Source organism: Mandrillus leucophaeus, unplaced genomic scaffold, assembly GCF_000951045.1.
Source record: "Mandrillus leucophaeus isolate KB7577 unplaced genomic scaffold, Mleu.le_1.0 Scaffold1623, whole genome shotgun sequence".
NCBI lineage: Eukaryota > Metazoa > Chordata > Mammalia > Primates > Cercopithecidae > Mandrillus > Mandrillus leucophaeus.
This window is the reverse complement of record NW_012101614.1, coordinates 34,109-47,951: the sequence shown is the minus strand read 5'-3', so window position 1 is coordinate 47,951 and position 13,843 is coordinate 34,109. Positions and strand designations below refer to the sequence as shown.

The following is a 13,843-nucleotide window of genomic DNA, read 5'->3' as shown; positions in this document are numbered from 1 at the left end:
CCAAGTCTTTGCTATTGTGAACAGTGCCACAATAAACACGTGTGCATGTGTCTTTATAGTAGAATGATTTATAATCCTTTGGGTATATACCCAGTAATGAGATTGCTGGATCAAATGGTATTTCTAGTTCTAGATCCTCGAGGAATCGCCACACTGTTTTCCACAATGATTGAACTAATTTACAGTCCCATCAATAGTGTAAAAGTGTTCCTATTTCTTCACATCCTCTCCAGCATCTGTTGCTTCCTGCCTTTTTAATGATTGCCATTCTAACTGACTTGTGGTGGCATCTCATTGTGGTTTTGATTTGCATTTCTCTAATGGCCACTGATGATGAGCTTTTTTTCAATACATTTGTTGGCTGCATAAATGTCTTCTTTTGAGAAGTGTCTGTTCATATCCTTGACCCACTTTTTGGTGGTGTTTTTTTTCCTTGTAAATCTGTTTATGTTCTTTGTAGATTCTGGATATTGACCCTTTGTCAGATGGACAGATTGCAAAAATTTTCTCCCATTCTGTAGGATGCTTGTTCATTCTGATGATAGTTTCTTTTGCTGTGCAGAAGCTCTTTAGTTTAGTTAGATCCCATTTGTCAGTTTTGGCTTTTGTTGCCATTGCTTTTGGTGTTTTAGTCATAAAGTCTTTGTCCATGCCTATGTCCTGAGTGGTATTGCCTAGGTTCTATTCTAGGGTTTTTATGGTTTTAAGTCTTACATTTAAGTCTTTAATCCATCTTGAGTTAATTTTTGTATAAAGTGTAAGGAAGGGATCCAGTTTCAGCTTTCTGCATATGGCTAGCCAATTTTCCCAACACTATTTATTACATAGGGAATCCTTTCCCCATTGCTTGTTTTTGTCTGGTTTGTCAAAAATCAGATGGGTTGTAGATATGTGGTGTTATTTCTGAGGCCTCTGTTCTGTTCCATTGGTCTATATGTGTGTTTTGGTACCACTACTATGCTGTTTTGGTTACTGTAGCCTTGTAGTATAGTTTGAAGTCAAATACCGTGATGCCTCCAGCTCTGCTCTTTTTGCTTAGGATTGTCTGGTCTATGTGGGCTCTTTTTGGTTCCATATGAACTTTAAAGTAGCTTTTTCTAATTCTGTAAAGAAAGTCAGTGGTAGCTTGACGGGGGTTAGTATTGAATCTATAAATTACCTTGGGCAGTATGGCCATTTTCACGATACTGATTCTTCCTATCCATTAGTATGGAATGTTCTTCCATTTGTTTGTGTCCTGTCTTATTTCGTTGAGCAGTGGTTTGTAGTTCTCCTTGAAGAGGTCCTTCACATCCCTTGTAAGTGGTATTCCTAGGTATTTCATTCTCTTTGTAGCAATTGTGAATGGGTGTTCACTCATGATTTGGCTCTCTGTTTGCGATTATTGGTGTATAGAAATGCTTGTGATTTTTGCACATTGATTTTGTATCCTGAGACTTTGCTGAAGTTTTTCATCAATGTAAGGAGAGTTTTGGGTTGAGACAATGGGGTTTTCTAAATATACAATCATGTCATCTGCAAACAGAAACAATTTGACTTCCTCTCCTCCTGCTTGAATACCTTTTATTTCTTTCTCTTGCATGATTGTCCTGGCCAGAACTGCCAATACTGCATTGAATAGGAGTGGTGAGAGAGGGCATCCTTGTCTTGTGCCAGTTTTCCAAGGGAATATTTCCAGCTTTTGCCCATTTAGTAAAATATTGGTTGTGGGTTTGTCATAAATAGCTCTTATTTTGAGATACGTTCCATCAATACTTAGTTTACTGAGAGTTTTTAGCATGAAGGGGTGTCAAATTTTATCATAGGCCTTTTCCTGCATCTACTGAGATAATCTATTGAGATAATCATGTGGTTTCTGTCATTGGTTCTGTTTATGTGATGGATTACATTTATTGATTTGCATATGTTAAACCAGTCTTGCATCCCAGGGAGGAAGCCAAATTGAACATGGTGGATTCAGTTTGCCAGTATTTTATTGAGGATTTTCCCATCGATGTTCATCAGGGGATATTGGCCTGAAATTTTCTTTTTTTGTTGTGTCTCTGCCAGGTTTTGATATCAAGATGATACTGGTCTCATAAAAAGACTTACCAAGGAGTCCCTGTTTTTCTGTTGTTGGGAATAGTTTCAGAAGGAATGGTATCATTCCTGTTTGTACCTCTGGTAGAATTTGGCTGTGAATCCATCTGGTCCTGGACTTTTTTTGGTTGGTAGGCTATTAATTACTGCCTCAATTTCTGAACTTGTTATTGATCCATTCAGATATTCGACTTCTTCCTGGTTTAGACTTGGGAGGGTGTATGTGTCCAGGAATTTATCCATTTCTTCTATATTTTCTAGTTTATTTATGTAGAGGTGTTTATAGTACTCTCTGATGGTATCTTGTATTTCTGTGGGATCAGTGGTGATATCTCCTTTATCATTTTTTATTGCATCTGTTTGATTCTTCTCTCTTTTCTTCTTTATTAGTCTGGCTAGTGGTCTATATATTTTATTGATCTTTTCAAAAACGCAGCTCCTGGATTCATCAATTTTTGAAGGGCTTTTTAATGTCTCCATCTCCTTCAGTTCTGCTCTGATCTTAGTTATTTCTTGCCTTCTGCTAGCTTTTGAATGTTTTTGCTCTTGCTTCTCTAGATCTTTTAATTGCAAAGTTAGAGGGTCAATTTTAGATCTTTCCTGCTTCCTCTTGTGGACATTTAGTGCTATAAATTTCCCTCTAAACACTGCTTTAGCTGTGTTCCAGCTATTCTGGTACATTGTGTATTTATTCTCATTGGTTTCAAAGAACTTTTTTGTTTCTGCCTTAATTTTATTATGTACCTAGTAGTCATTCAGGAGCAGTTTTTTCTGTTTCCATGTAGTTTTGTGGTTTTGAGTGAGTTTCTTAATCCCAAATTCTAATTTGATTGCACTGTGGTCTGAGAGACTGTTATGATTTGCATTCTTTTGCATTTGTTGAGGAGTGTTTTATTTCCAATTATGTGGTCAATTTTAGAATAAGTGTGATGTGGTGCTGAGAAGAATGTATATTCTGCTGATTTGGGGTGGAGAGTTCTGTAGCTGTCTATTAGGTCTGCTTGGTGCAGAGCTGAGTTCAAGTCCTGAATATCCTTGCTAACTTTCTGTCTAGATGATCTGTCTAATATTGACGGTGAGGTGTTAAAATCTCACACAATTATTATATGGGAGTCTAAGTCTCTTTATAGGTCTCTAAGAACTTGCTTTATGAATCTGGGTGCTCCTGTATTGGGTGCATATATATTTAGGATAGTTAACTCTTCTTGATGCATTGATCCCTTTGCCATTATGTAATGCCTTTCTTTGTATCTTTTGATCTTTGTTGGCTTAAAGTCTATTTTATCAGAGACCAGGATTGTGACCCCTGCTTTTTGTTTTTTCTTTTTTGCTTTCCATTTGCTTGGTAAATATTCCTCTATCGCTTTATTTGTTTTGAGCCTATGTGTGTCTTTGCACGTGTGATGGGTCTCCTGAATACAGCACACCAATGGATCTTGACTCTTTATCCAATTTGCCAGTCTGTGTCTTTTAATGGGGCATTTAGCCCATTTACATTTAAGATTAATATTTTTATGTGTGAATTTGATATTTTCATTATGATACTATCTGGTTATTTTTCTTATTAGTTGATGCAGTTTCTTCATAGTGTCAATGGTCTTTACAATTTGGTATGTTTTTGCAGTGGCTGGTACTGGTTGTTTTTTTTTCATGTGTAGTGCTTCCTTCAGGAGCTCTTGTCAGGCAGACCTGGTGGTGACAAAATCTCTCAGCATTTGCTTGTCTGTAAATAATTTTATTTCTCCATCACTTCTGAAGCTTAATTTGGCTGGAGATGACGTTCTGGGTTAAAAATTCTTTTCTTTAAGCATGTTGAATATTGGCCCCCACTTTATTCTAGCTTGTAAGATTTCTTTAGAGAGATCCACTGTTAGTCTGTTGGGTTTCCCTTTGTGGATAACCCGACCTTTCTCTCTAGCAGCCCTTAACATTCTTTCCTTCATTTCAACCTTGGTGAATCTGATGATTGTGTGTCTTTGAGTTGCTCTTCCCAAGGAGTATCTTTGTGGTGTTCTCTGTTTTTCTTGAATATGAATGTTGGCTCAAAATAAAGGGATAGAGGAAGATCTACCAAGCAAATGGAAAACAAAAAAAAGCAGGGGTTGCAATCCTAGTCTCTGATAAAGCAGACTTTAAACCATCAAAGATCAAAAGAGACAAGGAAGGCCGTTACATAATGGTAAAGGGATCAATTTATCAGGAAGAGCTAACTATCCTAAATATACATGCACCAAGTACAGGAACACCCAGATTCATAAAGCAAGTCCTTAGAGACTTACAAAGAGACTTAGACTCCCATACAATAATAATGGGAGACTTCAACACCCCACTGTCAACATTAGACAGATCAACGAGACAGAAAATTAACAACGATATCCAGGAACTGTCTCTTATACACATCTAGATGTGTATAAGAGACAGCTAATATTCAGAGTCTACAAGGAACTTAAGTTTACAAGAAAAAAGCAAACAATCCCATTAAAAAGTGAGCAAAGGACATGAACAGATACTTCTCAAAAGAGGATATACATGCACCTAACAAACGTATTTTTCAAAAAAACTCAACATCATTAGAGATATGCAAATCATAATCACAATGAGATACCATCTCATGCCAATCAGAATAGCTATTATTAAAAAGTTAAAAAAACAGCAGATGCTGGCAAGGTTGCAGAGAAAGAATGAATGTTTTTACTCTGTTGGTGGGAGTATAAATTAGTTCAACGATTGTAGAAGACAGTGGCAATTCCTCAAAGACCTAGAGGCAAAAATGCCATTTGACCCAGGATTCTCATTACTGAATATATACCCAAAGGAATATAAATCATTCTATTATAAAGATACATGCACGTGTATATTCATTGCAGTGCTATTTTACAATAGCAAAGACCTGGAATCAACCTAAATGTCCATCAGTGATAGACTGGATAAAGTAAATGTAGTGATGGCAGTGGTGGCTCATCTGGAGTTGCCACTGCAAAAACACCAGCTGCAGCGTGGGAGGCATGGCTGGGGTTGTAAACTCTGCCAGTCTGGTGGGACTCAGGAACAGGTGGGAGCCCCAACCTTTGCCAAGTTAGTGGGGCGGGAGCCCCAGTCTCCCGGATGCAACTGCAGCCACCTAACCATGACCCTAGACCTGAGAATCCCTGTCCTCTCAGGTGCCCAGAAAACCCCTGTCCCCGCAGGCTTGGAAGGGCCTGCTCCCACTGTCTGGCCTCTCCCCACTCCTGGTGCCCACTCTGGTGCAGAGCAAAGTTGTGGCCAAGCCTAAGTGCTGTTGCAACCCAGTCAGGTGTGCAAGCACTGAGGGGGCACTGACATGCTAGCCCCCTGCTGCCTTGGCCCCCTCTGGACTTTGGGTGCCAACGGTGCCAATGAATATTGTGGGGGGAGGCTGAAGGGTGAGTAAGGGTGGCTCAGTGTAGGCCTCCAGGCACACCTTGGCACAAACAACCTGGGCTCCATGGACAGCACGTTGATGATGGCAGGAGGCAAACAGGCTCTTGCACACAAAGCGGAGGGTCCTGGTGAAACCCTATCTTCAAGTCAGGAGGCCAGGCTCCCAATTCTACGTTGAGTTCATGGCCCAGACTTAGAACTTATGGTGCATTTTTTGGGCCCACCCATGGCCGCCCACGGACCAATCAGCATGCACTTTCTCTCTTCTGAGTCGATAAAAACCTTGAAGTCAGCCAGGCTCAGACAAATGTTGAGACTACCAGCTGTGTGAATGAGATACCCATTTTGGGTCTCCTCAACTCATAGGGATGACTTGCCTGTGGAAAGGAGTTATATGCACTGTGGGTCTCCTCTCTGCTGAGAGCTGGACACTGGTCAGATGGCCTGCCTGTGGAAAGGAGCTATCCACTGCAGGTCTCCTCTCTACTGAGAGCTGGACACTCATTGGGACAACCTGTCTGCAGAAAGGAGCTTCCCACTTTGGGTCTCCTGAGAGCTGTTGTGTTGCTCAGTGAAGCTCCTCTCTGCTTTGCTCACCCTCTAGTTGTAAGCGTATCTCATTCTTCCTGGACATGGAACAAGAACTTGGGACCCACCAAATGGTGGGACTGAAAGAACTGTAACACAAACAGGGCTGAAACATGCCCCCCACTTGCCACATTGCAGGTGATGGGGAGAGATGAGCTGCAGCCCTTTGGGAAGCCCAGACCTAGGGCCTCTCTGAGCTAGGGCTGTGACACCCTCTTTGGGGCTCTGCGATTCCTGACATCCCCAAGCTTCCAGGCACCACTGCATTCCCCAATGCCTGCAGGGGAAGCTGCTTGTAGTATGCCTGGTCCAGCTACAGCCTTGCATGGAGCCAGTGCCTGTACTGGTGCCTGGAACTGCTCACCCCGCCACAGCCACCATACCCAGCAGCTATGTGCAGTTGCCAGACCCCATGCTCACTCACACACCCCTCACCACTCTGCATCTGGCTTGCCCTTGACAGGCATGAACCCAGGCTGGTAGCATAAGCGGAGCACAGCCTGCCAGGCCGGGTGGGCAGAACAAGCCCAGTGGGTCCATGCAAAACTCAGGCCAAGGTGCCACTGGCCATAGAGATTTCCAGCTGGAAAAATGACACCCCAAGGATCCTGCTACAGTGGTATGTGCACATCATGGAATACTATGCAGCCATAAAAAGAAATGATCTCACGTCCTTTTCAGGGACATGAATGGAGTTGGAAGCCATTATCCTCAGCAAGCTAATTCAGAAACAGAAAAACAAAAACTGCATGTTCTCACTTATAAGTGGGAGCTGAATGATGAGAACACATGTTGGGAGAACAACACATACTGGGCCCTGTTGGGGGTGGGTTAGGAGGAGGGAGAGCATCAGGAAGAATAGTTAACTGATGCTGGGCTTAATACCTAGGTGATGAGATGATCTGTGCAGCAAAGCACCATGGCACACATTTACCTATGTAACAAACCTGCATATTCTGCACATGTACTCCTGAACTTAAAAGTTGAAGAAAAAATATAAACAATAAAAAATAAAAATCGTAAATGGGATAAAAGAGAGAAGAAAAAAATCAATACAAACACAAACATATTCATAACAAAATAAGAAATAATCATAACAATTACAGTCCTTGTTTGTATCAATGATCTCATGGTCACAGCTCTCATTTATAACTATCTTGCGCCATGATACATTCCATATGCCCTTTGCCTTCAGCAAGCACCTTAATCAGTTATGCTTTTTTTGCCTGCTATAGTGATCCAAACCTTCATTGTTGCAGGATTTAGGTCATTAGTAGTCCTGCCTCAATTGGATTGTTATATTTTTCCATTTACTTTAATCACAGGGCACTACACTACTAAGACATGCCCTGTAGTATCTCCTATATTCCAGGCACACTCTTCCTTAAGTTCATTGGTAAAAGACCTACCAATTTCACATAGATAATCAATGTCAATCACCCCAGTTAGACTCATAACTCTCTTTGATTCAGAGACATGAGAAACCCAAAGTGGTTAGGGAGCCATCTTAACTTCAAGTTCAAGAGTGTAATTGGTGTGTCTCTGGGTGGAAACATTCCTCTCTTCAGAACTGAGACCTCTAGGCACACAGTGAACAATTTTGTAGGGCAGAAAATTTTTTTTTTGTTATTAAAGCAGTAGTGGCAATGGTGAGTTGTTCCATTCCTATTTCCATCCCTGGATTGCTGGATCCATGAATCTTGGCTATGAAAGACACAATACCAGATATTGGACATTAATTGATAGCATACACAGCCTGCTGAAGAACCTTATGCCAGTCTTACAAGGTATTGCCACAAAACTGCAGTTGTTTCTGAAGTTATTTCTCTGAATCTGAAATGCATAAATGGAAAAGATAGACTCAGCAATTGACAAAAAAGATTAAACAGAATTTAGAAGTTTGATATCCCCTGCTTCATTCGAATCTTCTCATATGTCCTCATTCCAATTTTCAAGATCCCAGTACTTTCATCAATGCTCTCATTTTAATAGAAGACACCCTCCAAGGTTTAGAATTTAATTTGCGTTTTAATTCAGGCACTGGTAGGATAAGAGTCTGCATTTAGTTTTCAGATACTTCAGTCTGCAGTTACATAACATAAGGAGGGTTTCTTTCATGACAAACACAGAAACTTTCAGGTCATTTGCACTGGAAATTTGAATGCTGATCTCATCTTTTTCTTTCCCCACTTTATCTAGTGAAGTTAAGAGAAACCAGACAATCTTTTTTTTCTTTTTTTCAATGAGTTGAAGCTCACAACCAGCCAATCTTAATATGTTCCTTAATTTTACTAAAATGTTATAAGGTATCAAATATGTGGTCACCCAGAACCTTCCCTTCTATGAGGTTGCCTTTTATAAGGCATTTGATGTGTAGTATCCCATGATATTTTGCTAATCTCTATTGAGACATCATGCCATGGACTACCAGTGTCCTCTTTACCACTGAAACCAGTAATTGGTTACTTTTTAACTAGTCAGATTAGGGAACAAATTCCAGGAAACCCAGAATCAATTCAGAAAACTCATGCTTGACCTGGCACGGTGGCTCACGCCTGTAATTCCAACACTTTGGGAGGCTGAGCTGGGCAGATCACTTGAGGTCAGGAATTTGAGACCAGCCTGACCAAAATGGTGAAACCCCTTCTCTACTAAAAATACAAAAAATTAGCCAGGCGTAGTGGTGTGCACCTGTAATCCCAGCTACTCGGGAGGCTGAGGCAGGAGAATCACTTGAACCTGGGAGGTGGAGGTTGCAGTGAGCTGAGATCAGGCCATTGCACTCCAGCCTGGGAAAAAAGAGTGAAACTCCATCTCAAAAAAAAAAAAAAAAAAAGAAAGAAAGAAAGAAAAAAAGAAAGAAAGCTCATACTTAAGATTCAGTGTCTCCAGAATCAGTCCTTAGACCAAAATGTGTCTTAATCAGGGATATACCAGAGAAACATGACCAGTGGAAGAGATGTCTATCCAGGGTAGAAGACAACCTGGCAAGAGAAAGTGCCTGGGTTCATGTCCCCTGCCAGCCAGCCAGAAGCTCTCCTGCCCCCTTCTCTGACTCCCCAAAAAGCAACTGATCCTAAGACAGGCACAAAGAGGCCAGGCTGCCTGTTTGATGGGATAACCAACTCAATAGGGCAGGGCAGAGTCCTGGTCACTCAGCACCAAGGGTCTGGGGTGGGCAAGGCAAGAAAGGCAGGTGCTCATTCACCAATCCACTGGAGGAAGAATTCATACACATTGGGGCCTGAGGCTCTGCAGGTGAAGAAGTTGGTTGGGTCAAATAGAGACTAGGGGATTCCCAGAAGAGGCACCTTGATAAGTAAAGTGAGAACCTCAGATGTCCAGGCATAGAACGCAGGTCCAGGCCTCCTCCCCACATCATAGCCTGAGCTCTTTGTTCTCAGGAAGAGCAACTCTCCCAAGAACACCTCACTCCTGGGGCTACACACAGCTTTGACATAGTTGGGCTCATAAATGTTCTGGAAGCCAGTGAACTGTTCAAACCAGAGTGGGTGAGTGTAGAAAAACTGGTGGGCCCACGACACCACTTTGTTCAGGCTCCCCATCTGCTGGATCTGAAATGACAGAAGGCCAAGGCCACTTAGGAATCCAGTATCACCAGTAAGGCCCGAAGTCTCTGGGAGGGCAGGGGAGGAGACTGCCCAGGCAATCTGTGGGAGCTTCCCTCCCTCCTCCTATACCCCCCTCTCCTAAACATTTCCGGTTTCAGTGCCCACTCCAGCCCCACATCCACTGTTCTAAGTCCAAGCCACCCTCCTCACACTGGGGTTAGCTCAGCAACCTCCAAATTAGCCAACTTGTTTCCACCTCACACCTGCCACCAACTCTGTACTGCGCTGCAGCCAGAAAGCACTTTCTTGTCCACATTAAAGCATTTTCATTATAAAAGTAATAGTTGCTTGTTGTGCAATAAATCACCTCGATTCCACCCTTGTTGTATCATTCAACACATTTAAAAAATATTTTTCAAATTGACACATAATAATTGTACATATTTAGAGGTACTTTGTGATGTTTTCATACATACAATGTATAGTGATCATTGGCAATTAGCATAGCCATCATCTCAAACATTTGTCATTTCTTTGTGTTAGGAACATTCAATATGCTCTCTTCTATCTGAAAATATGTATTGTTTTTAGCTATAGTCATCATATAGTGCTATATACATGAAAACTTATTCCTCCTGTCTAGCTGTAATTTTGTGTCCTTTAAAAAAAATCTCTCACTATTCCTCCTTTCCCAGACTCTAGTAACTTTTGTTCTACCTTTTACATCTATGAGATCAACTATTTTTAGCCTCTGCATAAGGGTGACAATACATAGTTTCTGTTCCTGGCTTATTTCAATTAATATAATATCATTCACTTCCTTCCATGTTGCCACCAATGACAGCATTTTTTAATAGCTGAACAGTAGTCCATTGTGTGTATATACTACACTTTCTTCATCCAGTCACCTGTTGTTGAACACTGGATTGATTTCATATGTTGACTATTGTGAATCATGCTGCAATAAGCATGCAATAAGCATGAAGGTACAGATAGCCTTTCAGTACACTGATTTTCCTTCCTTTTCTTTCCTTTTCTTTGGATAAATACCCAGTAGGAAAACTGCTGGATCATGTGTGAGTTCTATTTGTAGGTTTCTGAGAAACCTCCATGTCATTCTCCATAGTGGTTGTACTACTGTACATTCCCACCAACAGTGTATATGAGTTTCCTTTTTTTGGCATCCTTCCCAGTGTTGTTTTTGTCATTGTTGTTGTTTTGTCTTGTTGATAACAACTATATTAACTGGGATATGGTCTGTCATTGTGGTTTTGATTTACATTTCCTTAATGATTAGTGATGTTGAACATGTTTTCACATACCTGTTGACCATTTGTATGTCTTCTTTTGAGAAATATCTGTTCAGATCATTTTCTTATTTTTAATCAGATTTTTTTCTGAGGTGACATGTTTGAGTTTCTTGTATACTGTGGATATTAATCTGCTGTCTGATTAATAATTTGCAAATCTTTTCTCCTGGCTATCTTTTCACTTTATTGATTATTTTCTTTGATATGCAGAAACTTCTTAGCTTGATATAATCTCATTTGTTCATTTTTCCTTTGGTTGCCATTGCTTTTGAGGTGTTATTCATAAAATTTTTTCCCAGACCAGTGTCCTGAAGCATTTCCACCATGTTTTATTCTAGCAGTTTTATGGTTTCAGGGCCTTAAATTTGTGTCATGAATCCATTTTGAGTTGATTTTTGCATGAAAAATAGGGGTGAGAAATAGGGGTCTAGTTTCATTCAACTACTTGTGGATATCCAGTTTGCCCAGCACCATTTATTAAAGAGACTGTACTTTCACAATAACTGTTCTTGGCACCTTTGTCAAAAATCAGCTGACAATGGATATGTAAAGTAATTTCTGTGTTTTCTATTCTCTTGCATTGTTTTATGTCTGTTTTATGCCAGGACTATTCTGTTTTGGTTATTATAGCTTTGTATATATTTTGAAGTCTGATAGTGTGATACCTCCAGTTTTGTTCTTTTTCTCAGCATTGCTTTGACTATTAGGGTCTTTTGTGGTTCTCTATGAATGTTTGAAATTTTTTCTATTTCTGTGAAGAATGTCACTGGTATTTTGATAAGGATTGTATTGACCCTGTAGATTGCTTTGTGCAGTGTGCTTATTTTAACAATATTAATTGTTCAAGTTCATGAACATGGGATGCCTTTCCACTTTTAATGTGTGCCCTCTTTAATTTCTTTTATCAATGTTTTATAGTTCTCAGTATATATATTTTTCACCTCCTTGGTTAAATTTATTCTTAGGTATTTTTTGTAGCTATTTTAAACGGAATTCCTTTCTTAGTTTTATTTTCAACTAATTTATTATTCATGTATGTAAATGCTACAGGTTTTTGTATTTTGATTTGTATTGTGCAACTTCACTGAATTTGTTTATTGGTTGTAACAGGTTTTTTGTTTCTTGGTAGAGCCTTTTTTTTTTTTTTTTTTCAGTTGTGAGATTTAATAGAGGGAAAACAGAGCTCCCATAAAATGGGAGGTGACCCAAAGGGGATTGCCATTGCCGGCTCAAACACCTGGGTTTATATTCTGATCATTGTCCCTCTCACTGTGCTCTCAGACAATAGATGATTAGCTATTTATTTACCTCCTGTTTTTGCCTAATTAGCATTTTAGTGAACTCTCTTTACTACCTGATTTGTCCAGTGTGAGTTAACTTTCTAGCCCTGTGTTTAAAGGTGGATGTGGTCACCTTCCCAGCTAGGCTTAGGGATTCTTAGTTGGCCTAGGAAATTCAGCTAGTCCTGTCTCTCGGTCCCCCTTCTCAACAGGAAAACTCAAGTGCTGTTGGGGAGGTTGGCTGATGACCACTGTAACTGCTTCCTGCTGAATTGGGGCATAGTAGAGGTCATGCAGTCGAGATTTCCTCAGGAGGGGTGCCTTTGATGTCATCAACATCGGAGCATGGGCTAGCAGGCTGGTCCAGGGGTCTGTGGTAGATCTTAGTCATGGACTGCATGTAGGGCTCCATTTGAAGAAATATTTGTAGTTTTACAGCTTTGATTCTGGAAGAGACAAACTTAACAAGGAGGTTAAAGATACAGGGATTGAAATGTATGGCCTGCAGTGCAGGGGATTATTTCTTTGGCACACTTCACAGGCCCTGACTATCTGCTTGATAGTTTTGAAAAAGCCTGGTCTAGTAAATAGTAATTTGGCCATCTGATGGGTGCTATCAATGCCTAAGTGAAAGGTTTGGTGAAGGGTTTTAAGTAATTTCCATTGGTTAGCTGCAGGCAAAAGTATTTTTCCTGCTTCAGTGGCTAGCCATTCTGAGGAGAGGAAACTATGTCCTTGTGAGGTTCCCCATTCTACTTCTGCTGAGTACTGGGGCTTGGTTTCCCGGAGGGGATTATCCCATACTAGGGGTCCTTCTATAAGCATTTCTAATGGAGGGGCCCACCTTGTGGCCCTTTTGGCTTCAATATCCACTTGATTGTTCCCTTCTATTTCCCTTTCCTTTCCTTTCTGATGACCCTGGCGTGTAAGACTGCCACCTCTTTAGGTTCCTGTACCACCAATAATAATCTCCTAATGGCTTCCTGATGTTCGATAGGTGTTCCCTCAGAAGTTAGGAATTCCCTTTCTCTCCATATTGCTGCATGGGCATGGAGGACTAGGTAAGCAGACTTAGAGTCTGTGTGCATATTTACCCTTTTTCCTTCTCCTAATTCTAGCCCGAGTGAGGGCTATTAGTTCTGCCAGCTGAGTGCTAATTCCCGGAGTGAGGGGATTACTTTCAAGTATTCCATTATCACTAACCACTGCGTACTCCACTTTTCAAAGTCCTTTTTCTACAAAGGAACTCCCATTAGTATACAAGCTGAGGTCAGGATCAGTCAAGGTAACCTCTAGAAAGTCCCCTCGAGTGGCATAGGTTTGAGCAATTACTTGTTGACAGTTGTGTTCTATTTTTTCTTCATTGTCTGGAAGAAATGTGGCTGGATTGAGTTGCACAAGTGCACAGTTACAACACTGGTCCTTCAAGTAATAGAGCCTGATATTTAAGCAAATGGCTGTCTGACAGCCACAAGTCTCCTTTAGCAGTGAGTAAGCTGTTCACATCATGAGATGTCCACACAGTAAGATCTCTTCCCTGTATCATTTCAACTGCTTCAGATACTAAGACTGCTACTGCTGCCACTACCCCTAAACAATGAGGCCAACCCTT

The 13,843-nt window shown here is 40.8% G+C and overlaps 1 protein-coding gene across 1 annotated transcript in view; it reads right to left on the bottom strand.

Moving 5' to 3' along the window:
• The window catches only part of LOC105536683 (cytochrome P450 4X1), a 78,093-nt gene extending 68,421 nt beyond the window's left edge, over positions 1–9,672 (bottom strand). The window contains exon 1 of the mRNA XM_011976110.1: positions 9,278–9,672. Coding sequence (XP_011831500.1) covers positions 9,278–9,451 — 174 coding nt within the window. The 5' untranslated portion in view covers positions 9,452–9,672. The remainder of the gene's footprint in view (positions 1–9,277) is intronic.
• Between the last annotated feature and the right edge of the window lie 4,171 nt (positions 9,673–13,843).